Genomic DNA, 24,363 nt, shown 5'->3' on the forward strand with positions numbered 1-24,363 from the left:
AAAATATGCCTCCTTCAAGTCGAGAGCGGCATACCAGTCTGTTGGATCCAGTGAGGGAATGATGGAAGCCAGAGACACCATACGGAACTTGAGTTTCTTTGTAAACTTGTTGAGTTCCCGCAGGTTCAGGATGGGCCTGAGACAGCCTTTGGCTTTCGGTATTAGGAAATACCAGGAATAAACCCCCTCACCCCTGTGCTCCTGAGGAACCTTCTCCACAGCCCCTAAAGATAGGAGCAACTGCACCTCCTGGATAAGGAGTTGCTCGTGAGAAAGGTCCCTGAAGAGGGACAGGGAAGGGGGCGGGGGGAAGGGCAGGAGGGCACAGAATTGGATGGAGTAGCCCCTCTCTCCTGTGCGGAGCACCCATCAGTCCAAGGTAATAAGGGGACATGCACGGTAGAAAGGGGATAGTCGAGATGAGAAGGTAAGGTGGGATGGATCCATTTCCAGGTGTGGTACACCCTCCTTGACCATGCCTACAAAAAGCAGGCTTTGGTTGTCCCCAGCTCTGGCCAGAAGGTTGATGTGGCCTTCTCCTGCCACTTCTGTTCTGCCTTCTGGAGTCAACATGGCGGTTCTCCTGACCAAACCTCTGAGTGGGCTGCAGCCGGAAGTGTCTCCGCTGAGTGGAAGGCATGTAGCGGCCCAAGTACCTGAAGGTGGCTCTGGAGTTCTTCAGGCTGTTTAGCCTTTTGTCTGTCTTTTCTTTAAGACAGAATCTCACCCTCAAAAGGCAGGTCCTGTATGATATGTTGGATCTCAAAGGGGAGCCCCTTCTCATGGCTACAACCGTGGCCATGACTCTAGTGGTAGCGTCTGTCCCATCGAGTGCTGCTCGCAGGGATGCCCTGGAGATAAATCTCCCCTCCTCGACAAAAGCTGAGAATTCAGCTTGGGAGTCAGAGGGAAGTAACTCTAAACTTAGCCCTCACCGAGCAAGTATTGTAGGCGTACCTACTGACAATAGCCTGTTGGTTGGAAATCCAGAGTTGCAGACTTGTGTGGCATAAACCTTCTGGCAGACTAGGTCCAGTTTTTTTGTTTCCCCATTCTTGGGGGAAGGGCCTGGAAACCCTGCCTCTCTCACTGGTTAGTAGCGTCCACCACCAGAGAGTCAGGTTGTGAGTGAGTGTATAGATGTTCGTAGCCCTTGGAGGGCACGAAGTATCACCATTCATTGCACTTGTTGCCACTGATGGCTGTCTCTGGATCCAGGCAAAGGGGATCGGCCCCTTTCGATCTTCCTCTTCTGCACCAGTGCCGAAGGCTGAAGTGTCCCTGAGACGCTCCATGATGGTGCCTAGGGTGCTGGTAGTGGGATCCTCGGCACCTGGGTCCAACTGCAGTTGAAGAGCTGCCTCCATGAGGAGGATTTAAAGCCACTGCTCTCTCTTTCAGGGTTCTTGGTTGGAATTCCCGACAGATTTTACAGTGGTCTTCTTGGTGACTCTTGCCCAGACACTGTAAACAGGAGGTGTGAGAGTCACTTTTTGACATGTGCTTCACACAGTCTTTGCAGGTCTTGAAGCCTGGGGATTGCAGCATGCCCTGGAGGCAACAAATAAAGGGGGGAAAACCCCGTAAATGAAACGTACAACTGTCACAGAGTCCCCGGGCGATGCTCTGGAACTGCTCCCCACAAAGCCAGTCAGGACTTTGGGGAGCCTCCTCTCCCTTGGAGCAGACTGTCTTCAGGGCAAGAAGCTCACACGGCTTCACCTCTTGGGTCTGACCTTGGAGCATTCAGCATATGCCTCTCCGTGCGCTTCCCACAGCGAGTCCACCTAGGCGAGGTCCTGGGGAAGCCAGAGAGTCCTGCACGCATCCCCAACTTCGCAGTCAGACATGACTCTCAACCAGCCAGTAAACCAGGTTTATTAGATGACAGGAACACTGTCTAAAACAGAGCTTGTAGGTACAGAGAATGGGATCCCTCAGCCAGGTCCATTCTGGGGCCCAGCGAGCCAGACAACCCCCTCTGTCTTCACTTCCCATCCCCAGCCAGCTCCCAACTGAAACCCCCTCCAGCCCTTCCTTTCTGGCCTTGTCTCTTTCCTGGGCCAGGAGGTCACCTGATCTTTGTTCACCTGTATCTGTTCCCTTGCACGGGGGAAGGGCCCCAGCCATTTGTCGCCAGCGTACAGAGTGTCGGCCATTTATGCACACTGGAGACTTAAGAAATGCATAGGGGAAACTGAGGCACCCACACAGTATTCAGAGGAAACATTAAGAACAGTCCCACATCGTCACAACAACTATCTGAATAAACAAGGTGAGTACAACGGGAATCAAACTGCTAGGTCACTTGCAAGAGCAAGGGAAGTTACAGCTACTGTCACTGGCGGTAAGAAGGAACTCAGGGGGTGGCGGGTCAGCAGGGCTCTATATTGGGCAACATGCGGGTGCGACTCCAGGGGGTTCCCAGGCCAACCCTATGGTTGCTGCTAGGGAAAAATCTGGCTACTGTGCACGTCCGCACCTGATTGGAATCAACATGTACAAGCACTTGAAGAAATCATGGTGTCTAACAAATGGTACTTGTCTCCTATCTCTTGGGCAAGGAGGGTTGTGGAGGCAACATACTTGCAAGCTTCCCATGCCAGAACAGCAACCCTCTTCGGCCCATTAAGGAATAACAACAATTGGGTTACGTGGATTGCTCTGCCATGATGATCAATAATGTGATATGACTAGCCCCTTTAAGCATAGGATCTTGGTAAGCCTCAAAATACACCTGTAGGCCTAAACTGAGCCAGAAAGGAAGCAATTTTTCCAACAGCACATGGGAGTTAATGGCAGAATGGTTTCCCCAACTCTTACTAGTTTCCTCCTCAGATCAGAAATCTTAATTTTTAAAAAGGGGATGCTTGGGTTGGTCATCACAGATGCCACGTACCTTTATTGTGTTTTGCCCAGTTGTATTTGACAGGAGCTGTCTACAGCTTGGATGGATCAGATAGCCTGAAGGACACTATGCAGACTGGTGTTAACTACCCACAGCAGGTAAATAAATAAAAGCCTCTTAATTTCAGTTGGTTTTAATCTTCAAACTTCCAAGTCAAATGAAAAAGACAAAAACAGGCCTTTTTACCATATTTCTTTCAGTCCAGTCCTTAAAATCTTTAGTCGTCTTTACAATATTCTCTGATAAAGCTTATAAAAATGTATATGGCAACCTACTGTTTAACCCCCCAGGTTTCCCTGCTGTTTTACATTCGGTATCTTTTTATTTTTAGAATGAAGAGGGACCCAATGATGATACACAGTATGTTAGCATCACAGCCAAGAACGTTCCTCGTCATGCTCAAGAGGCCGCAGAGAACCTGGGTCTTGAACTAGCCAGCTTACTGCTGAGCAAGGGTGCTAAGCGTATCCTCAGTGTTGCAAGGCAGCTCAATGATGCCCGATAGACACATCATTCCCACCCACCAGCAGCTCTTGCAGTTGGCATGATTCCTGCACGGTCAGAAGTTTGACAGAAAAAACATGGACTTGGCTGCTGCACTGTTATCCTTCCTTAGGTGGAGTCTCTTAATTTACACTCGCATCCCCTTTTCCTTTTGGATCTGAAAACGAAACTTAAAATATTAAACTCTGTAATTTGAGTAGTTATGCCTGTTCAGAGGATACAATCCTATTTGGAGTTTCTCCTATGAGCTATCTTTTTGGGTGGTTTGTTTCAGCAACTTGTTTACCCAAAGGCTATAAGCAAGCTCTTTTTAATACAGTAACAAGAATAACTCAATACAAGAAATAATGCTAAAATGGTAAGGGATATAAGGTGCTCTTGTCTACACTTACCGGGGATCAATGTGTGGTAATTGATGCATCAGCAGTCAATTTAGCAGGTCTACTTAAGCCCCACTAAATTGACTGCAGATTGCTCAGCTCCTGTACTCCACCTGGCCGAGAAGCACAAGGGGGGTGGATGGGAGACAGTGTAGTGTGGACCCCCTGGTAAGTAGATCTAAGCATGTTAACAGGGTTCAGGCAGTGCTTACATCAAGCAGCTCCCTGGAGAAGTGGCATGTCCCCACTCCAGCTCCAATGGAGAGGTGTGGCCTGGGGGCTCTGCTGTGCACTGCCCTGTCCACAGGCACCACCCCTGCAGCTCCCATTGGCCATGGTTCCCAGCCACTAGGAGCTGCAGGGGTAGGGCAGAGCCCCCTTTGCTCCTGACCCTGCTTGCTGGTGGGAGCACCAGAGCAAGGCAAACCCCAGCCTCTGCTCCCTAGCGGGAACTTGAGGGCTGAATTGATGCAGCCTGTTTAACTACTCTTGCCTTACACACCAGGGTGGGAAAACTGTAGCCCAGGGGGCCATATCCTGTCCTCAAGCTCCAGCAGGGGAGTGGGTGTACTCAACTCTGTGCGCCTTGGCTCCTCGAAGCAGTAGCATGTCCCCACTCTGCATGGGGACAGCCAGGGGGCTCTGCATGCTACCCCCACAATTCCCATTGACCAGGAACCACCTCCTGCACCTGGCCTGATCCCCCTCCCAACCCAGCGCCCTCTCCTGCACCCAGAACCCCTCACTTCTGCTCCCACCCCCCCATACCCTAACCCCCAATTTCATGAGCACTCATAGCCTGCCATAGAACTTCTCTACCCAGATATGGCCCTCAGGCCAAAAAGTTTGCCGACTCCACCTTACACTTTCATCCTTCCAAGCTCAATAGCCCATTCCTTTTACCTTAGTAGAATATTCATTTGAACTAGTGATTCATCCCCTTCATCTTTCAAGCTAATAAATTGTAAAATGCAAAGAGGGTGTTTGGTAAGTGAAACAAGGGGTTGTTTCAATGTCTATACAACACCCCTTGACTATACTTTACTTATGAAAGGAATTGTTTCCATGCCCATTTAAATCCTTGTTCTTCTTTAGGCATATACATATTAATTTCTGGTCACTCAACTAGCAGTGCAATGAATATAATGCTACAGAAATAGCAGGTCACCCCATATTTTATTCCACAATATCTACATTTTCTGGGATGTACAGGAAGTTAGAAAGGCTACTACAGCAGATTTAGCAGTGGTCGAGTGAAAGAACATAGCTGAAAGAGAAATGGTTGCTGTTTTAACTAAAAGTTTGTACTAACCCTAGAATTTTCTCTGGTTTGATCCTGCAGTGGCTGTACTGAGTTTCTGGCTGCAGCTGCTGTCCCTGTTGAAACAGGTCAAACAAAGTATGGCTTCGCTGCAGAATCAAACTAGTAAACAGTTGTAACGTTTTAGACAAAGAATTTTACAGCGCATCAGTATGGAGTCACACCACTGCTGAGATAAGTGAAAGCTGCCTTCTACTCAAGAGGGTGAGGGCTTATTAGTTTACAAACAAAATATGTAAATATACATCTTTCAAAACAGTGGCACTTTGAAACAGGTAATTAAACAGCAAGCATGGGCTCCTTTAAAAAAAAAAAAAAACCGGGAAAGTATACAGTGAGGCAGCTGCATTCTGATGTTTCTTTTCAGTCCTCTATCGGTACCACATGAACAGTTACTTAAAGGCTCCAGGAGCAGTTTTTTTAAGCTTCCCCAGCAAAGCTCAGGGGGCGACTTTTGAAGCTATAAAAGGTAGACACCGCTTGTCCCCCGTACGAATCTTTGTTACGGTTCAGTTTGCGCTGCTAACGTTGAAGCATCTCAGGTAGGCAGGAGTCAAGTGGATATCAGCGGAGGGCTAGGAAATTGCAGAGCAAAAAGGACCCCCCAGCAGCTTCCTCTGCCACTAGGACTTTGCACGCAGCAGCTTCATCCCAAGGGCAAAACACTAGGATTCAGGGTAGCAGCGGAGTTTACTATCAAGGCACGAGTTATGCTCCGCCCCAGGCACGTGCGCAGCGTTAGGCTGGGCTCCCCCCGATCCGTACAAAGGGCAGCCGGGCGGGAGGACCCCAGGCAGCTTCCCCGCTCGAGCCCAAGGAAATCTTCCGCCCCCCCCCAGGCAGTGACTGTTGCGCCTCCCGTGCGGGAAAGCCCGACTCCCTCAACCCAGCTTAAGGCGCCGGGGGCCTCGCGCTCTCCCCGCCCCGGATCCGCAGCTCCTTCGGGCGGCCCCGAAAAGGGACTTTGGGGTGTGCGTGGGGGGGAGGGTGAGTGTCCGCCGGCGGCGCGTGGCCGGCCCTAGTATTCCTGCGATTGCTGGCTGCTGCCCTTCTTGCCGCTCTTGGCCGGCCCGGTTCCGCCGCCGCCGCCCGCCTTCTTGGGCAGCAGCACGGCCTGGATGTTGGGCAGGACACCGCCCTGCGCGATGGTGACGCCGCCCAGCAGCTTGTTGAGCTCTTCGTCGTTGCGCACCGCGAGCTGCAGGTGCCGCGGGATAATGCGCGTCTTCTTGTTATCCCGCGCCGCGTTCCCCGCCAGCTCCAGGATCTCCGCCGTCAGGTACTCGAGCACGGCGGCCAGGTACACCGGGGCGCCCGCGCCAACGCGCTCCGCGTAGTGACCGCGCCGCAGCAGCCGGTGCACGCGCCCCACCGGGAACTGCAGCCCAGCGCGGGACGAGCGAGATTTGGCCTTGGCGCGGGCCTTGCCGCCGCTCTTACCGCGGCCGGACATGGCGGGAAAGGGGAGCGACGCACGCGGCTCGGTCGCCGGCTCCAACAGCACTGGGGGAGGCGCTAGCGGCAGCGCTGACCCCGCCGTCTGAGGGCGAGGAGAAGCGCGCTTGGCTTGAACCGACCCTGCACCCCGCACGTTTTGGGTTTTTTTATAGTCTGCGGCGGAGCCCTAGCCCCAGCCCCCTGGACAGTGACGCTGCGCTCTGCCATTGGTTGGCGGCCCAGAGGAATGGCTCTCCGGGATTGGTTAGCCTCACGACCCAGCGAAGGTTTATGCGTGTATTGGCTGCTAAAATAAGCCAATCGGAAGGCAGGGCGCCAAATTCAAAGGGGGCACAGAGGCCAAGGCGCCAATAACGGAACGAAGGAGCCTCGTTCTCGCTACTTCCCCAGCCCCTTTCCCCTAGGCTGGGTAGGAGCGGCCTTAGGCCTTCGCTGGTGAAGGGGCTCGTATAGAGCCCCCTCTTCCCTCGGGGCGGAGACGCCACGCCATTTATCTGCCCCATGAACAGCCCCCGCCTATTGTCACTGCTCCTCGCTCAACTCCCTGCTTGGGCGAGAGCCAGCAGGGCCAGTGAACACCAGCTGGTAACTCCGTTCCCCCCTCAGCTCCCGCCCAGGGGTCATTGCCTGGAACTGGTGGTGTACCTGTCCCCTGCGCAAAGTGAGGGCAATGGATAGACAATAATTATGTGAAGAAGGGGAAACAGGCTATATCCCAATAATAAATCATTTGAATGAGAAAACAAAAATATATTAGGGGTGAGGGATGGCAGGGCTGCCTAGGTCCTCTTCCTCCCCTGGCCTCTTTCCCAGCCCCGTGGACGAAAGATTCAAGTCATATTTGCGTATCTTCCTTGTGCAGATTATTCCCAGTAATGCTAATGTCTACAGGTCCGTGATGCTCATGGAACATTAACACCAGTATCAGACAAATTACCTCTGCCCAACCAAAGCATAGAAAAAAAAAAAAACTTCAGCAGAGAGAGGCCACTGTAAGAGTCTTTACTCACATCTGAAAAGGGGTCTTGTGATTCACAGAGAAAGCAGGATAATTGCAGCCATTTGGAGGGGAACCAAAGAAAGTAAAAGGTGGATCACGAGGTGCTGGCATTTCCCTCACCCCTGGCAGCTCAGTCAAACATCATAGAACAAGCGTACTAGCTGGTACCGGATCAAAAATGCAGTGGTACTGCCCACTACCTACAGAGGGAAAAACAAGGAAGAGAATTGGAATCCAGCTGTGCTAAATGCTTTACAGAGTGGTATGAAGACAAAATCCCTGTATCAAGCAGTTTACTGGTACTTCTGCATATGACCAACCTCTGTAAGTAACACAGGAGTTAATTTAAAATATTTCCATGTCTTTACTTACATGGGAGGTGGGGTGGAAATGAGAAGACTGGGTAAGATTATTCTCTCTGAGAAGCATAAAATCAGAAGATTAGGGTTGGAAGAGACCTCAGGAGGTCATTTAGTCCAACCCCCTGGTCAAAGCAGGGCCAACCCCAACTAAATCATCCCAGCCAGGGTTTTGTCAAGCCGGGCCTTAAAAACCTCTAAGGAGGGAGATTCCACCACCTCCCTAGCAGCATGGTTCTTTATAGCAGGGCATAGCTACCCTGGGGAGGTGAGAATCAACCCAGGCAATAGCAAGCTAGTTGGTGTGATAGAAAGGAAGTAGTAAAGATAAGTACAGGGGTAGAATCAAATGTTCCCAACCCCTGAGAATTTTAATGTGGATCCGCATCCACTGCAGATGGTCCTCCTCCTTGAGGGAGCGTTTGCCTGACCTGAATGAGCAGCAGCAGGACAGTGAGGGTTTGCTCTGGAGCTGGTCCAATAAGCTTTATAACAAAGTTAATGAGGGTCATGTTATTGCACTCTGTGTATTCTTCATCTTCATCCAATTCCTGTCTCACATCCACTATACGTAAGGTCTCTGATACCTGGGGAAGAGAAGTGTGTTAAGCACCATTTAATTAGATGCATTAGTTGTTTACTACTTAGAGCCTAATATGGTGTAGGCAGATGTACTGAAAGCTTCTTCCACAAAACCCTGCCAACAATGCCTTCTGTTGTTCCACTCCTATGTTCTGATCCAAAACTCAGTGAAATCAATGGAAAGACAGATCAGGCCCCTGGCAATCACTGCTAGTCATGCTTCATTTTGCAAGGTATTAGTAATGTGGACAAATGTCCACCAGAGATTGGGATGAGGCTATACTGAACTGGTTTCTTTTTACTCAGGACTTGACCCCAGGTGCCCAGAGGCATGGGGTGGAGAGGGGGTTATCCACTGCCACCAATTCCCGAGTGTACGGTTGCTATCGGAAGGCAAATTTTACTTGTCTTTCTCAGGTTACCTTTAGAATATACTTTCCCAGTGCTGAAAGACTTTTGGTTCTGAATTTAGAGTAGCTCATCTCCAGCTTCCCTGTACCAGGATTGAACCTGAAAAGAACACTGAAATATTAGTCCAATTGCAGCAAAGAGGCAGCTTAATCTCTATAAAAGAGACGGGGTTGTTTAAAAAGTGGATGGTGGAAAAAGCTGGAGTAATTCTATGCACATAATAGTCCCAGTAACGTTGGGAGTCTCAGGTATGTAGCCACTCAAATAAGGCAGGGGCAGGAGAATTTTGGGGGGGGGGGGCGATAAGGAGGGGGACATTAGTTGGTTGTATTTAAATTGCCACAACATTCTGCAAAGTAGAAAAACCACACACAGCTATACTGCAAGAACTGTCAGGATCTTCTGATAACAGCTCCTCAGGGATGGTATAAACACTTCAATCTCACCTGTGCGGTTAGGAACAACTATTTTATAACATTGTTAAGGAACAGTGGTACAGCTCTGGTCTTTACAAGGCTATAACGTTATTTGTTAACGTGGTTATAACTCCAGACTACAAACCATTACCCAAGCATATTAGGGACAGGTGCATTGTAACTAGATCCCCCAGCATGGTTGATTTTACATCAGACAAACTTGGTGTGCATTAAGCCATGCTAGTAATAAAATATGGCCACATCAGGACTCTGCAGTTTCTACCTTCTGGGAACCAGTAGGAAGGACATTACTATTGAGTATCAGAGGGGTAGCCGTTTGGTGGGAGACAATTTTCTGCTGGGCTGAATTTACAGGGCAGCAGCTCCTCTCTTTACACCCTGCTGTTTGCAACAGGAAAGGTTAGAGTTTTTTGTTAAGTTTAAATGTTGTGGAAAACACTGGAAACCATAAAATCATGGCATCCACAGTTTTCTCCTGTCCTTGGGCAAGAAGATGGCAGTTGTTGCCAAGTGAAATTCCCCACACAGTTCTGGTAAAGCCTTTGTCCCTAGCTGATGACTACGGTCTACATTTCACTTCTCATTCCCTCCTCCAGCCACAGCAGATGAGGCATGTATTTTATCCTTTAGGGAAATCTGCAGACACCCTCACCCCATTTCAGACCCAAAACAAAGCCAGGTCCAAAGGCATCTCCTTGTTCCAAATACATTGCATCTCACAGTCACTTACACACTTGTTACCTGGGAAGCCGATGACGAGGACAAGGGATGATGTGGAAGAGCTGAGGCAATGAGTAAAGGAAGTTGAGCACTTGAGGGATGAAGAAAAGCAGCATTGTCTTACTGAAGTGCCCAAGGATCCCCACCACAGCAAACGTCATACCAGCAAAATAGCAGAAGGTGTCACCTACAAACACGCTGGATGGATACCTGCAACCCAGATAGAAAGAATGGGGATGGGGCATAGTATTAGTGTTGAAGATCACGTATGGGAAAGCATGGCATTCACAATCTTACTGCAAGATTTTAAATCTAGTGCCTGAGCTATTTGTTGGAGAGATTATTAATGAGTAGGGGATGGGAGGACAGATTGTCTTGTGATCAAACCACAGAACCTGGAGTCAGAAGTCCCTGTTATTGTGCAGTTTTCTGGTGCAGTCAAAGGTTTCCAATGGATCAATGCACCAGAATCTTTGTGCTCCAGCCAGAATATATAGAATACTTTGATCAGCCATCCATTGTTCTATTTCTGAGAGCTTGTGAATGTCTCATTACTTGTCTCCTCTCTAAGTGTAAGGGGGAGGAGGGAGCCTTATGATACTATGAACGCTTGTTTATTCCATGCAGTCTCTTACCAGTTGTGGTAAAGCAGCCCCAGAGTAGTAAAGAAAAAGGGAATCATGAAATAGAGAGAAAAAATGTGATCATCTCTATAGTCTCCTGTAGAAAAGAGAAAGAACAAATTACTGACAACTCAACATCAGCCACAGTGGTCCAGAAGTATGTCCTGGAGTCAGGGTGTGGATCTGTCCATCTTAGGTTTGTATACAGTGTCTGTCAAGAAGGTATCTCAGGAGAGTTACACTAATACACTGGACCAGATACAAATGGGTGTCATGGCCCCACTTGGTACATAAGCATTATCCTCATCTGAAGATCTGTTCATCTTTCTAGACATCAAACATTTCCAAGTACAGGAACCTAGCTCCCTTGGATCTTTGCACTGATTCAGAACCCCAAAAAGACACACACATTTTCCTTACCATTTAATTCAACAACGTTGAATGTGATGATGGAAGCAGCTATCACCAGAGACTGTCCTGCCTCAAGCCCATTAATTCCAGCAAGAATGTTGATGGCGTTGGTGCAAAACACTGCTAACATGCCCATGTACACATAGTACAGGATACCTGCAGATCAGACAAAGAGAAGGGCCTTCACATCCAAGTTTTAAAGGGGGTCTAGAATCAATTTAGTAATATGTACCACTTTGCCTTAATTAATGATCACAGCACATTTCACAATAGTTTAATAATAAACATCTCTTACTCACAAGAAGTTGGTATTACACACACGCACACACACACAGGCAAAGACAGATGATGGTGCAGAGGTCACAAAAACAAGTCAGTGACAACACTGAGAACAGAATCCAGGCCTTCAGATTCCTAGTTCTGCGCTTTGGTCCATTTGCCATCCACATTTAAGCACCAACAGCATTTGGCACTCTATGAACTTAGAGCCTGATCCTGTAAAAGTATTGAGTGCTTCTCTGGGCAAAGCTGAGAAAATGATAAATTGCTGAACTAATAACTTGATAAGGCTATTAACCCAGTTCTCTGGTACCACAATCTATGTTCCAAGTAATGATCTGCATTGGGAGGAAACCTACAACTGTGCACAAATTGCCACCTGCCACTCTCAGGAACTGTGGCTTTGGGTCGCCTGTTTACCCTTGTGGCTAGTGTTAAGCTGATGATCTTGTGCTCCATCACTCACCCAGGTCCAAGTGCATCCCCAACAACACCCGGAAGGGCTTGGGCACCACAATAGTTGTGTTCCCAAAGTTAGTGAAGTAGACCATAAGCAGAGGAAGGGAGGCCATGGTAGGAAGTAGCAGCTTGTGTCGCCAGCGCAGGTTCAGAACATCATCTGCAAAGCCCAGGAAGATCATGCAGCAGATGGCAAGAAGGGAGCCAATGAACGCCACAAACTGCAAGACAGAGAGATGACAGGACCATGGTTATTAGATACATAGCCAACAATCCTCCTTTTCACATGCCAAGGAAATCACATTTGGCTTTGAGATATGATACATTTGAAGACCCCCAACAAAATACGAGTGTATTTCACACCAAGTCTTAACTACATGCAAGCGATCTCCACTGAGACTTGCAGGTCCTCATCCCATGGTGGAGAGCAATACAGGCTTTAAAGAGCATCATGGAGGGAGACACTTACCTCATGGTGTGGAAATGCCTTGCACTGCTCCTCTACAAAACAGCTCAGAAAGGGCACGGGAATAAAGCAGAAAAGGATGATCAAGAACACAGCCCCACTGATCACACCTTGGGATTCAGGACTGAAACACAGAAGGGGAGTGGGGAGGTTTAAAAAGATAATCACTTTATACCCAAGTACAGTATTGAGAACTTTGCAGCTAGTCCTGCATTCTCACTGTTTCTCCACTGGAATGTCATAATACAGGGAATATCCAGCTGTAACAGTGCAATGTTTTGAGCCCAATACTCCTGATATCCAACAGCAACAAAGCTATTAAACCTCACAACAAATTTTTAGCCTCTTAACATTCATTGTATAGTAGCCGAGAATGAAGATAAGCCCATCCCCAACAAGATAGCATTCAGGTACTAACCTAGCAATTTCCCTTTACCGTATTTCTGCATTTACTAAACCTTTCCTATTGATTAGAATATAAATTCTCTTGATAAATGCCAGTGCCCATGCTGCTGCTTAGCCAAGCAGCTTGTAAGTGACTGTAAAATAAATAAGATTATAAACAGAGATTGGGTTGAACCAGAATTTCAGATCCTAACTCTCACAAAATATGAGGAAAGTCAGAGGTCCAGAGCAAGGAGACTCTATTGGCATAGGTAGCATCTTCACTAAAGCACTACAGCCTTGCAGCAGCGGCTGTGCCGCTGTAGTGGTTTATGAGTATACAAGCCCAATGTGGTGCCTGGATTGGTTTATGTTTACAGAACAATTAAAAGGGAAGATAGAAGTGATTAATCAACACAGGAACATAAGACAATCACACTGGCTACTGAATATAAAGCAGAGGATTTCACACAGTGGTATGAGATCAGTTGCTGGATTTGAAAGAAGTATCCTTTATAAAGCAGGACCTACTTCTGACAGGTCTGAATGTTGTTACTAGAAAACAGAGGAACCCAAATACCACTTAATAAATAATTATGTGTACGGTAGTTTGGATTGCTCTGGTACCTTCCAGCAAATAATTTCAAGGTACTTTATTGTTTAAAACTGAATTAGTTAAGTCTCACAACAACCCTATGAGGTACAGAAATATCATCCTAATTAAATGGAAGGAGAGACAGAGGTAGAGATGTGCATAAGATCATACCTCAAAATCAATTCCCTTTTCATGCTTTAATCAGTAGATTATGCTTTCTCTTTATTTTAGTCATGTTAAAATGTCAAGCAATTTGTAACTACCATGATTATTACCACACAATAAAACTTAACGAATCAGTAGCTATTACTCACATGGGCTGTTTAGAAGTTTTGTTCAAATCTATCCCGAAGAGCTTGGCAGCAATGAAATGATCCTTGAAGGCTGGGATCAGCGTCAGGGTAGCCACGAACCCCAGGAGAGCACCACAAAAATTAATCAGCAAGGGGATCACAGGTAAACCCCACATATCAGAGACACCCTCGAGGAACAAGAGGATTTTTAGGGGGGGGGGGGTGCAGCAGCAAAACCGATCACAAGAGTCACTCAGTTGCTAAAGTCAATGTACTCACTCTGTATACATGTGTTTATATACTGGTTACAGTATGTGTGTCTAGATATACGTTCCACTGTTTGAATGTGGATGTACAGCTCCAGGATCAGCTGCATTCAAGTCTGATTCTGAATTTGACTACTGAGCCTCATAGCTTAAAAAAATGTAAATAAAAAATGCCTCCCCTGCTTCAGGAGTGCGGTGCTTCCCAGAGGAGGGCGTGGGTGAATCTTCTCCTTCAGATTGGGCCAATCCAAGCTCTTTGCTTTCTGATCAAATATACAAATAATAATAAACCACAAAATAAAATCGCATTAAAACACTGAGCTTCTTCCCTTACCCGGTTGGCTTTAAAAAAACAACAAATCCGGAAGCTTTTTTCTCTCAAGGTCTTCACTTCCCTGAAGATGTTTCCAGTCGGACTCTATATAACATGGCACCAACCTTTGCCCTTTCACTGCGCGCTCCCGCAGAGAGCCGACTGAGTACCTGACCGCCATCTTTGATACTGGCAAGGGAGGCTCAACACCACTTTAGGATTCTGACTAGCGCAGCTGTGGCTCTGCGCCCGCACTGCCTTTTCCGTCATTAGACGTTCAGGGGCTGGGACTGGATCTGCCTAATCTAGGGCAAGGGGTGAATCCGAAAGTCCCCACTTGGCTCTGGGAATTAGTTCATCAGTGCCTCTCCAGATGCAGCTGGGTTGAAGTTTACAGTGAGAAGAGCTGCACGAGGTAAGTGCCAAATTTGGGGGTTAATGTAAATTAATTGCAGTCTAATGGATGTCCGGACTCCCATTACCCACATCAAAGATGGCTACCTGCAAGCGTCATATGGTGCCTGGTTGGCCATGCTCCTGCTTTTAACTACGCGTCATCTTCTTCTGATTGGACCCAGTCTAAGGGCACCGACCCCAATGGCAATTCAAAGTGTCAGTGACGTGCTGATGAAATACAGAGGAGGGTTCTGGTCCCTTAGGTGCAGTATTACAGGGGTTGATCCTCAATCCCATTGTTATGAGCCGTCCCTAGTTTTCTCCAAAGTGGTTTGTGTTTAAGAGACTTTCAGAATCACTCTATGGGAGTCAATGAAGTGACTCTTTGCTGCACTGTAGCATTATGATGATTTGCTTCCTCTTATTGCAACAGCCAGGGTAATCCTGTAGTACTGCAGAGGGTAACTAATATAATTATTATTGCTACTGTAGAAATATTTAATTATGGTACTTTTTTTTTCAAGCGATCAGCAATGTATTTGTATTTAATTCTTGTCATGCTGCCAGTCAATATTATCTATTGTCTGCCTAACTGGAGGGCTTTGCCTAGACCCACCTGTTTCTCTGCAAGATACGTCTATTTTCCGACCTTTCCTGAGAAGAGAGATGGTGATTGATAGGGGAAATATGTCAAATGAGGGTTGCATGGGTAAAGTTGTTTAGGATTAGGAACTTTGGGGTATTATCTTTAAGACCCATTAGTATATTCCTTTTTCCTCTCTTTCTAATTTATTCTGTAGTGGAGTGTATTTTATATAAACTACACTATGCTTTATCATGAAGCTTTTAAATCCATAAATATGCTGACAACTAAAAATGGTATTTTCAACTATACTAAGTGTAGTAAGATGAGGCCCTGAAACATAAACTCTTGTGTCAGAGGCCCAGTCTGAGGCCTGAAGCCTGAACCAAAGTACTTCCAGGCATTGCTAAGCAAAAGCTGGGCTGTGAGCCAGAGGCAGGCCCCACTCACAGAAGTTGGCAAGAAGAGGGCTGCTAGAAGCAGGTGCATCTTAAAGGCAGGGTCAAAAGGACAGCATGATGGATAGATCTGTTTGAAACAACATGATCAAAGGAAGAGACAGCCCCCAATGAGTCAAGGGGCTGTACTTCAGTACGTCAGTAGGGATGAATAATCTGTCCTGTAACTGTATAAAAGTAGGTCCCGGAGTGCACATCTTTGTCTGGCCTAGGGGGCAGTGGAAAGTCCCGCCACTGATTGAGCCAGTCCATTGCCAGGGGGCACAAATTCGTAGTATGTCTTGTAGAGCCTACGGGAAACTATTCCTGTGCTTCGTTTGACAAAAAACCTGGCTCGGGTTCCTTCGTACCCTACTAGAGTCTGTGGTCATTGGGGGTTCTCTCAGGGTATGCTGTGTCAGCTATCTGCGCAGAGCCGGTGCAGCACACAGAGGGAACACGCACGCAGCCGACTGTTATCATCATCGAACAAGAGCAGAGCACCACACCGGTAGCTACTGACAACACTGAGTTAAAGCTTCCTTCTTTGAAAATCCTAGTAAAAATTATTGCATATTGTTCTTATTTTCGGTTCTCTGCTAATTCTTTCAACTCCTGGTTATGAGTTGCCACCTTTGAGTTCATTCCACCACAATAAGCCATTCCCTTAAGAGACCATGATGCATCACAATTACATCAGCACTGTGTGATGACTTTGTATTAAAACTTCAAGATACCCTGACAGTGCATCATGCATTAAGTCCCAGAAATGACTTCAGGACCAAGAAATTCCTGCAACTGGGACATGGGATTGTCCTGGTACTATTAAACTCCCTATTACAGGGAAATGGAGCAGGATCACTACATGCTTTGTGATTAAGTATGTCCTTCATTGGTTTAAAATTTACCTACTATTCTTGTCATTGAATGATCCTTTTTCTGTTACTATAGGACAGTGTATAAAAGAGTATAGCATCTTCTTTATTTGTACAGTACCTAGCACAGTGGGGACCTGATTCATGACTAGGCCTGCTAGGTGCTATGATAAATAATAAAACAACCAATATGACGATACTCTGTGATTTTGTTTGTGATTCTAGCAATTGTCAGAATCACTGAACTCTGCTGCAGCAGGTGCAAGGCAACGTTCTGTGTAGTAAAGTGTAATAGAGGCTGAATTTGATATTGACACACTGCACCAATCCAGAGATTTAGGTTTGGGCATTTTATAGGCTTACCCCTTTCCACCCAACCCCCCTCCCCGCCAACTATGGGCTAGGTGAAAGGCAGTCTTACCACCTCTCAGTATCTGGACTGGAATGACAGTCATGATTTGGATGCATCTCCTAAGTGGGAATTTGCGGCTACTCAATCTCTGGAGACGTGAGTGGCTGAACTGGAGGACCTAAGGGAGAGAAAAAGGTACATAGATGAGACTTTCCGGGACACAGTAGAGTGGTACCACCCCAATCTGACAGACTATGTGTTGTTGAGGAGGCTGAAAGTCTCAGGGAAAGAGAACATCAAACTGGAGCAGAGAGAAACAATCCCATAGTTGGGACTCTCCTTCCAGATGATGTTGTGGTATCCTCTCGTACTGAGGATACCTCTCTGGGGGAAAGAATCCCAGTTATTAGGAAGGTAATAGTAATGGGGGATTTGATCATTAGAAATATAGATAGCTGGATTTGTGATGACAGGGAGAACAGCATGGTGAATTGCCTGCCAAGTTCAAAGGTTACAGATCTCTTGAGACAGATAGATAGACTTATGTACAATGATGGGGAGGAGCTAGTGATCATGGTACATGTCGGTACCAGTGACATAGGAAAAGATAGGAGAGAGATCCATGTGCAAGGCCAGTTATACAGGCAGAACTGCAGAGTCTCAATGCATGGATGAGATGATAAACCTAATGCCCTCCTACCTACCCTATTAGGAAGTGGGGAACCTTTTGGGAAAGAGGAGCCTATGCAGGAATGATGTGTTCCACCCAAACCAAAACAGAACCAGATGGGTGGCATGAAAAATTAAAAAGGTCATAGAGTAGTTTTTAAACTAAGGGCTGAGGGAAAGGAGACAGGTGTGGAGGGGCATATGGTTCGGACAGAGACATCCCGTAGAGTAGGATAAATTAACAAGGATTTTCTATATCCTAGTAAAGAGGAGAGGATAGAAGTTGATAAAGTACTGGTAGGAACTCAAGAGAAACAGTCAAATGAAAAAGAGTCCCATTCAATTATATCACATGAAGGCAGACAACTAAAAAGTGAGAGATTTTATAAGTGCTTGCATACAAATGCTAGGGTATGTCTACACTACGGGATTAATCCGAATTTATATAATTCGAATTTTGGAAACAGATTGTATAAAGTCGAATGTATGCGGCCACACTAAGCACATTAATTCAGCGGTGTGCGTCCATGTACCGGGGCTAGTGTCGATTTCCGGAGCGTTGCACTGTGGGTAGTTATCCTATAGCTATCCGATAGTTCCTGCAGTCTCCCCCGCCCATTGGAATTCTGGGTTGAGATCCCAGTGCCTGATGGGGCAAAAAACATTGTCGCAGGTGGTTCTAGGTACAGCCTCACCCCTCCCTCCATGAAAGCAACGTCAGACAACCATTTTGCGCCTTTTTTCCTGGGTGAACACTGCAGACTCCATACCACGGCAAGCATGGAGCCCGCTCAGCTCAAGACAGCAGTCATGAACATTGTATAACACTTCGTGCGTTCTCGTGCAGTTTATGCTGAGCCAGGACCAGAAAAACGAGGAGAGGAGGAGGCGGCGACGGCAGCACAGCAACAAGAGTGATGAGGACATGGACATGGACACAGAATTCTCTCAAACCGCGGGCCCCGGTGCTTTGGAGATCATGTTGTTAATGGGGCAGGTTCTATCCGTGGAACCCAATTCTGGGCCCGGGAAACAAGCACAGACTGGTGGGACCGCATAGTGTTGCAGGTGTGGGACGATTCCCAGTGGCTGCGAAACTTTCGCATGCGTAAGGGCACTTTCATGGAACTTTGTGACTTGCTTTCCCCTGCCCTGAAGCGCCAGAATACCAAGATGAGAGCAGCCCTCACAGTTGAGAAGCGAGTGGCGATAGCCCTGTGGAAGCTTGCAACACCAGACAGCTACCGGTCAGTCGGGAAACAATTTGGAGTGGGCAAATCTACTGTGGGGGCTGCTGTGATGCAAGTAGCCAAAGCAATCACTGAGCTGCTGCTACGAAAGGTAGTGACTCTGGGAAATGTGCAGGTCATAGTGGATGGCTTTGCTGCAATGGGATTCCCTAACTGTGGTGGGGTGATAGATGGAACCCATATCCCTATCTTGGCACCGGAGCACCAGGGTACCCAGTACATAAACCGCAAGGGGTACTTTTCAATGGTGCTGCAAGCACTTGTGGATCACAAGGGACATTTCACCAACATCAACGTGGGCTGGCTGGGAAGGGTTCATGACGCTTGCGTCTTCAGGGACACTAATCTGTTTAAACGGCTGCAGCAAGGGACTTACTTCCCGGACCAGAAAATAACCGTTGGGGATGTTGAAATGCCAGTAGTTATTCTTGGGGACCCAGCCTACCCCTTAATGCCATGGCTCATGAAGCCATGAACAGGCAGCCTGGACAGGAGTCAGGAGCTGTTCAACTACAGGCTGAGCAAGTGCAGAATGGTGGTAGAATGTGCATTTGGCCATTTAAAAGGTCGCTGGCGATCGTTACTGACTCGCTCAGACCTCAGCCAAACCAATATCCCCATTGTTATTGCTGCTTGCTGTGTGCTCCACAGTCTCTGTGAAAATAAGGGGGAGACCTTTATGGCAGGGTGGGAGGCTGAGGCAAATCGCCTGGCTGCTGATTACGCGCAGCCAGACACCAGGGCGATTAGAAGAGCACACCAGGAAGCGCTGCGCATCAGAGAAGCTTTGAAAACCAGTTTCATGACTGACCAGGCTACAGTGTGAAATTTCTGTTTGTTTCTCCTTCATGAAAACCCGCCCCCTTTATTGACTCATTCTCTGTAAGGAACCCACCCTCCCCCTTCCCCCAGCTTGCTTTCAAAGGAAATAAAGTCACTATCGTTTAAAAATCATTTATTCTTTATTAATTTATTATAAAAAGAGGGAGAGAACACGGGTGGGGTTTGGGAGGAGGATCGGCGGGAAGGAAAAGGCCACTAAAAAAAGGTTAAAAAAATGGCAGCCTTTTGCTTGGGCTGTCCACTGGGGTGGAATGGGAGGGTGCACGGAGCCTTCCCCCCCACACACGTTCTTACACGTCTGGGTGAGGAGGCTATGGAACATGGTGAGGGGGGAGAGGGGTTATACAGGGGCTGTAGCGGCACTCTGTTATCCTGCTGCCATTCCTGAAGCTTCAGCAGACGCCAGAGTATGTCTGTTTGCTCATGCAGCAGCCCCAGCGTTGCATCCTGCCTCCTCTGATCTTCCTGCTGCCACCTCTCATCTCGAGCGTCTCTCCTATCCTCACGTTGGTCCCTCCTGTCCTCATGTTCACTGGCTTCTTTCCCATACTTTGAAACCATGTCCTTCCACTCATTCGGATGAGCTCTTTCACTGTGGGTGGATTCCATGATTTCCGAACATCTCGTCTCGCGTCTTCTTTTTCCGACGCCTTATCTGAGATAGCCTTCGGAACGGAGGAGGGGGGCTTGAAAAATGTGCAGCTGCTGGAGGGAGGGGAAAAAGGAGAGAATTTTTTAAAAAGATACATTTTGCAGAACAATGCTTATGCTCTTTCACGGTGACCAACACTATTCACATTACATAGCACATGTGATTTCTGTGCAAGGTCGCATTTTGCCTCTTAATATTGAGTGCCTGTGGCTTTGCTGCTAGAGATCACAGACGCAGGTCCGGGCAACAGAATTCGGCTTGCATGCGGCCATGGTAAGCCATTGTCTTTCGGCTTCTGCGCCCTCCTTTGCCACATACCAAGCAAAGCCCATTGAGTGCTGCGGTTTTCCTGTTAACCTTCAGCAACAGAAAACAAACTAATCCCGCCCCCATCCAATTCTCTGGCTGATCGCTTTATCCCTCCCTCCACTGCGTGGCTGGTATCAGGGAAGATCCCTGCTAGCCAAATGCGAAAAGCTCAGGGCCAATTCCACGCCCCCGACCCCACTTGGCTAACTGCAGGGAAGGATTTCTTTTCAGCCACAGGCAAACAGCCCAGTAGGAACAGCCACCTCTGTCCCCTTAATTAAATTCCCATATTTCAGCCAGGTTACCATGAGCGATATCACTCTCCTGAGGATTACACAGTAAGATAAAGAACGGATGTTGCTTGAATGCCAGCAAACACCGGGACCATACGCTGCCAGGCTTTGTCATGCAATGATACCAGATTACATGCTGCAAGCATGGCGTGGTCAAGTGTCCTACCATGGAGGACGGAATAAGGTTGCACTGTCCAGAAACCTTGTGGCAAGGCTTTTGGAGTACCTCCAGGAGAGCTTCAGGGAGATGTCCCTGGAGGATTTCCGCTCCATCCCCAGACACTTTAACAGACTTTTCCAGTAGCTGTACTGGACACGAATGCATCCCAAGTCCTCAGGGCAAAGTAATCATTAAAAAACGCTTGCTTTTAAAACAAGTTTTATATTTTAAAAGGTAAACTCATCTGAGGTCCCTTCCATGGGGTCATGGTCTTGGATACTGGCTTGGGAGGGTAGGGAGGGTACTTCAGTCAGGCTGAGAAAAAGATCCTGGCTGTTGGGGAGAACGGAGTGCTGTGTGCTCTCCGCAAGCTCCTCCTCCTCGTCCTCCTCTTCCCCGTCCGCAGAATCCTCAGGTGTAGCTGATGAGATTACCCCTGCCTCGTAATCCACGGTCAGAGATGGGGTAGTGGTGGCGGCCCCCCCTAGAACTGCATGCAGCTCGGCGTAGAAGCGGCATGTCTGCTGCTCTGACCCGGAGCAACCGTTTGCCTCCTTTGTTTTTTGATAGGCTTGTCTGAGCTCCTTGACTTTCACACGGCACTGATCTGAGTCCCTATTGTGGCCTCTCTCCATCATGCCCTTGGAGATTTTTTCAAAAGTTTTGGCATTTCGTCTTTTTGAACGAAGTTCTGCTAGCACTGAATCCTCTCCCCATATAGCAATCAGATCCAGTACCTCCCATACAGTCCATGCTGATGCTCTTTTTCGATTATCGGCCTGCATGGTTACCTGTGCTGATGAGCTATCTGTGGTCACCTGTGCTCTCCACGCTGGGCAAACAGGAAATAAAATACAAGTGTTCGCGGGGCTTTTCCTGTTTACCTGGCCAGTGCATCCGAGTTCAGATTGCTGTCCAGAGCGGTCACAATGGTGCACTGTAGGATAGCTCCCAGAGGCCAATACCATTGAATTGCGGCCACACTAACCCTAATTCGAAATGACAGTATCGATTTTGGCGCTACGCCCTCATCGGGGTGGAGTACAGTAATCGATTTTAAGAGCCCTTTATTTCGAAATAAATGGCTTCCTTGTGTGGACGGGTGCAGGGTTAATTAGATTTAACGCTGCTAAATCCAAATTAAAGTCATAGTGTAGACCAGGCCCTAGAAGTCTAAATACTATAATGAGTGAACTTGAGTGCCTGGTATTAAATGGGGATATTGATATCATATGCATCACAGAAAGTTGGTGGAATAATGACAATCAATGAGACACTGCAATATCAGGATACAAAATACATAGGAATGACAGAATAGGTCATACTGGTGAGGGAGTGGCACTATGTGTGAAAGAAACCATGGAGTCAAATATAGTAAAAATCTTAAATGATTCAAACTGTACCATAGAATCTCTTTGGATAGAAATTCCGTGTTTGAATAATAAGAGTATAGCAGTAGGAATGTACTACTGACAACTTCACCAGGATGGTAATTGTAAAATGCTCAAGGAGAGGCTATAAAAGTACAAAATTCAATAATAAGCGTGAGATGCCTACAAGCTGCATGTAAACTTTTTAAAAAAACACTACAATAGAGGCTCGAACTAAATGTATACCTCAAATTCAAAAGAATAGTAAGCGGTCCCAAAATGCCACAATGGCTAAATAGAGTAAATGAAGCAGTTAGAAGCAAAATGATACCCTTTCAAAACTGGAAGTCAAATCCTATTGAGGAAAATAGAAAGGATCATAAACTCTGGTAAGTCAAGTGTAAAAGTGTAATTAGGCAGACCTAAAAAGAATTTGAAGAGCAACTAGCAAAAGACTCAAAAGCTAACAGCAAAAAATGTGTTAAGTACATCAGAAGCAGGAACATTGCCAAAAAATCACTGGGGCTACTGGACGAGCCACAGGCTAACGGAGCACTTAAGGAAGACAAGACCATTGGGCCATACCCGAGCCATTCTTTGTAGGTTGAAGGAGAGTCCCATACCCAAGCCATTCTTTGTAGGTTGAATTTTCCCCAAACTACCTCACCAACATGGGAAACATAAAGAAAAGGAGGAAACCGGGATCTGGGCCTGAGGATTTGTCTGTTCTGGAAGACCACTGAAGATATTGTACATAATAATACTTTGTTATATAACTCCTTTTGAGAGTCTGAAAGGCTTAATATACATAATTAATTCAAGCCTCACCCTTCTCCTCTTCTCCCCATGAAGAAAGTCAGAATCATTTGTTTCACAGATGGGGAAATTTAGGTGTAGAGAAGTGAAATTATTTGCCCAAGGTCACACAGTGAACAATGGTAGAGTTGGTATTAGAATTCAGAGGTTGTAACTCTCAGCCTTCTGTTCTAACCATGAAACTCTCCCTGTAAGCCAGATCTGGCACACCCTTATGTATGTGCTTAACTGAAATTACATGAGAAATCAATCCTATTTACTAATCCCCAATTAATTCGGCTTTTCACCATATTTGAAGCTGAGCATATACATATTTGTACATTCAGTGCCTGTATCTCCTTTTTTAAGAACAGGGGTTTGACATTTTCCAGAATTTCCCCTCCCCTTGTACTTGCATGTTAGATCAATGACATCCAGCACAGACGTGGTTGCACTTCAGTGGCGCTGTCTTTATATTGGTCCTGTTTATCTACGCTCAGGTATCTTCTGAAGGCACTTACAGCTGATTGGTTGTAAAATGCCTCCCAATCACAATTCTCCACTCACATCGCAATAGCATTTCACACCCACAGTAAATTACTATACAAAATGCAAGGCTTAGGAGAATCAGACTCTAAAGAACTGTTGTATAGAAGCCATTATATAAATATAAAATCTTATTTCTCTCACTACCACAGTACTACTACCTGTATGAATTTGAGCAGTTCCCCATCTCTGCACTTCAGTTTCACCACTTGTATAACACAGAGATAATCAAGTATGACTACCAGCAATCCAACATGCCAATATCTGAAGCTCCCAGAGAGACGGGACCGACTCCTTGCCTATTTGCTCCCACTTGTACCAACCCCTGATTATTCGAACACATCAGTTGAGACTGTAACACCCATCCGCCCTTCTCTGCCTCTCCTGTGCTGGAGGGGCTGCAAGATCCTGTCAGGGACGAGGCTTCTTTCTCATTTGGCCTCAGGTGAATGAGTGGCTGGGTTTGCAGTTTTGCAACAACAAAAACAAACCCTGCCGCGGGGGCGGCAGGCACCTGCTGGAATTGCGGCAGCAGAGAGGCCGGGATCCGTGCTCTCCGTGGCTTGCGGCGCTGTGGGGTCATTGAGCGAGCGCAGAGCGAAGGCATCCTCATTTCCTCTAGAGGAGGCGGAGCAGCGCCTTGAAGGAGCCAGCCCCGGAGGAG

At 47.1% G+C, this 24,363-nt stretch overlaps 4 protein-coding genes across 5 annotated transcripts in view; 1 reads left to right on the top strand and 3 right to left on the bottom strand.

Annotated features, from left to right (window-relative positions):
* The window catches only part of HMBS (hydroxymethylbilane synthase), a 33,638-nt gene extending 30,030 nt beyond the window's left edge, over positions 1 to 3,608 (top strand). For both annotated transcript variants that reach the window (XM_054005715.1, XM_054005716.1), the window contains 2 exons: positions 2,920 to 3,006; positions 3,240 to 3,608. In XM_054005715.1, the coding sequence (XP_053861690.1) occupies positions 2,920 to 3,006; positions 3,240 to 3,413 (261 nt within the window). In that variant the 3' untranslated portion in view covers positions 3,414 to 3,608. The remainder of the gene's footprint in view (positions 1 to 2,919; positions 3,007 to 3,239) is intronic.
* A 1,341-nt stretch (positions 3,609 to 4,949) lies between these two features.
* LOC128823448 (histone H2A) lies at positions 4,950 to 7,456 on the bottom strand. The gene has a single exon (XM_054005718.1). It carries the CDS (start codon positions 6,564 to 6,566, stop codon positions 6,132 to 6,134), a length of 435 nt encoding a protein of 144 aa, XP_053861693.1. The 5' UTR covers positions 6,567 to 7,456; the 3' UTR covers positions 4,950 to 6,131.
* Positions 7,457 to 7,559: 103 nt separating this feature from the next.
* On the bottom strand, positions 7,560 to 14,248 carry DPAGT1 (dolichyl-phosphate N-acetylglucosaminephosphotransferase 1). Its single transcript, XM_054005717.1, has 9 exons — positions 13,612 to 14,248; positions 12,322 to 12,442; positions 11,860 to 12,073; positions 11,124 to 11,270; positions 10,716 to 10,800; positions 10,102 to 10,290; positions 8,935 to 9,022; positions 8,362 to 8,517; positions 7,560 to 7,771 (listed from the first exon to the last, which is right to left on the bottom strand). The coding sequence occupies exons 1-9, from the start codon at positions 13,764 to 13,766 to the stop codon at positions 7,706 to 7,708; spliced, it is 1,221 nt and encodes a 406-aa protein (XP_053861692.1). The 5' UTR covers positions 13,767 to 14,248; the 3' UTR covers positions 7,560 to 7,705.
* Positions 14,249 to 19,730: 5,482 nt separating this feature from the next.
* On the bottom strand, positions 19,731 to 24,347 carry LOC128822948 (uncharacterized). The gene is made up of 2 exons (XM_054004847.1): positions 24,023 to 24,347; positions 19,731 to 20,279 (listed from the first exon to the last, which is right to left on the bottom strand). Exons 1-2 carry the CDS (start codon positions 24,310 to 24,312, stop codon positions 19,967 to 19,969), a joined length of 603 nt encoding a protein of 200 aa, XP_053860822.1. The 5' UTR covers positions 24,313 to 24,347; the 3' UTR covers positions 19,731 to 19,966.
* Positions 24,348 to 24,363: the final 16 nt, after the last annotated feature.

This window comes from Malaclemys terrapin, chromosome 15 (assembly GCF_027887155.1).
Source record: "Malaclemys terrapin pileata isolate rMalTer1 chromosome 15, rMalTer1.hap1, whole genome shotgun sequence".
NCBI classification, from domain to species: domain Eukaryota; kingdom Metazoa; phylum Chordata; order Testudines; family Emydidae; genus Malaclemys; species Malaclemys terrapin.

Coding starts and splice junctions, on each gene's coding strand:
- LOC128823448 (XM_054005718.1), bottom strand. CDS start 6,566: ATGTCCGGCCGCGGTAAGAGCGGCGGCAAGGCCCGCGCCAAGGCCAAA.
- DPAGT1 (XM_054005717.1), bottom strand. CDS start 13,766: ATGTGGGGTTTACCTGTGATCCCCTTGCTGATTAATTTTTGTGGTGCT. Junction 12,443..13,611: donor AAAACTTCTAAACAGCCCAT/GTGAGTAATAGC, acceptor TCTGTGTTTCAG/TCCTGAATCCCAAGGTGTGA. Junction 7,772..8,361: donor TCCTGCTGCTGCTCATTCAG/GTCAGGCAAACG, acceptor TTCCCTCTGTAG/GTAGTGGGCAGTACCACTGC.
- LOC128822948 (XM_054004847.1), bottom strand. CDS start 24,312: ATGAGGATGCCTTCGCTCTGCGCTCGCTCAATGACCCCACAGCGCCGC. Junction 20,280..24,022: donor ATGTGTTCGAATAATCAGGG/GTTGGTACAAGT, acceptor CCCTCCCTCCAG/CAGCTGCACATTTTTCAAGC.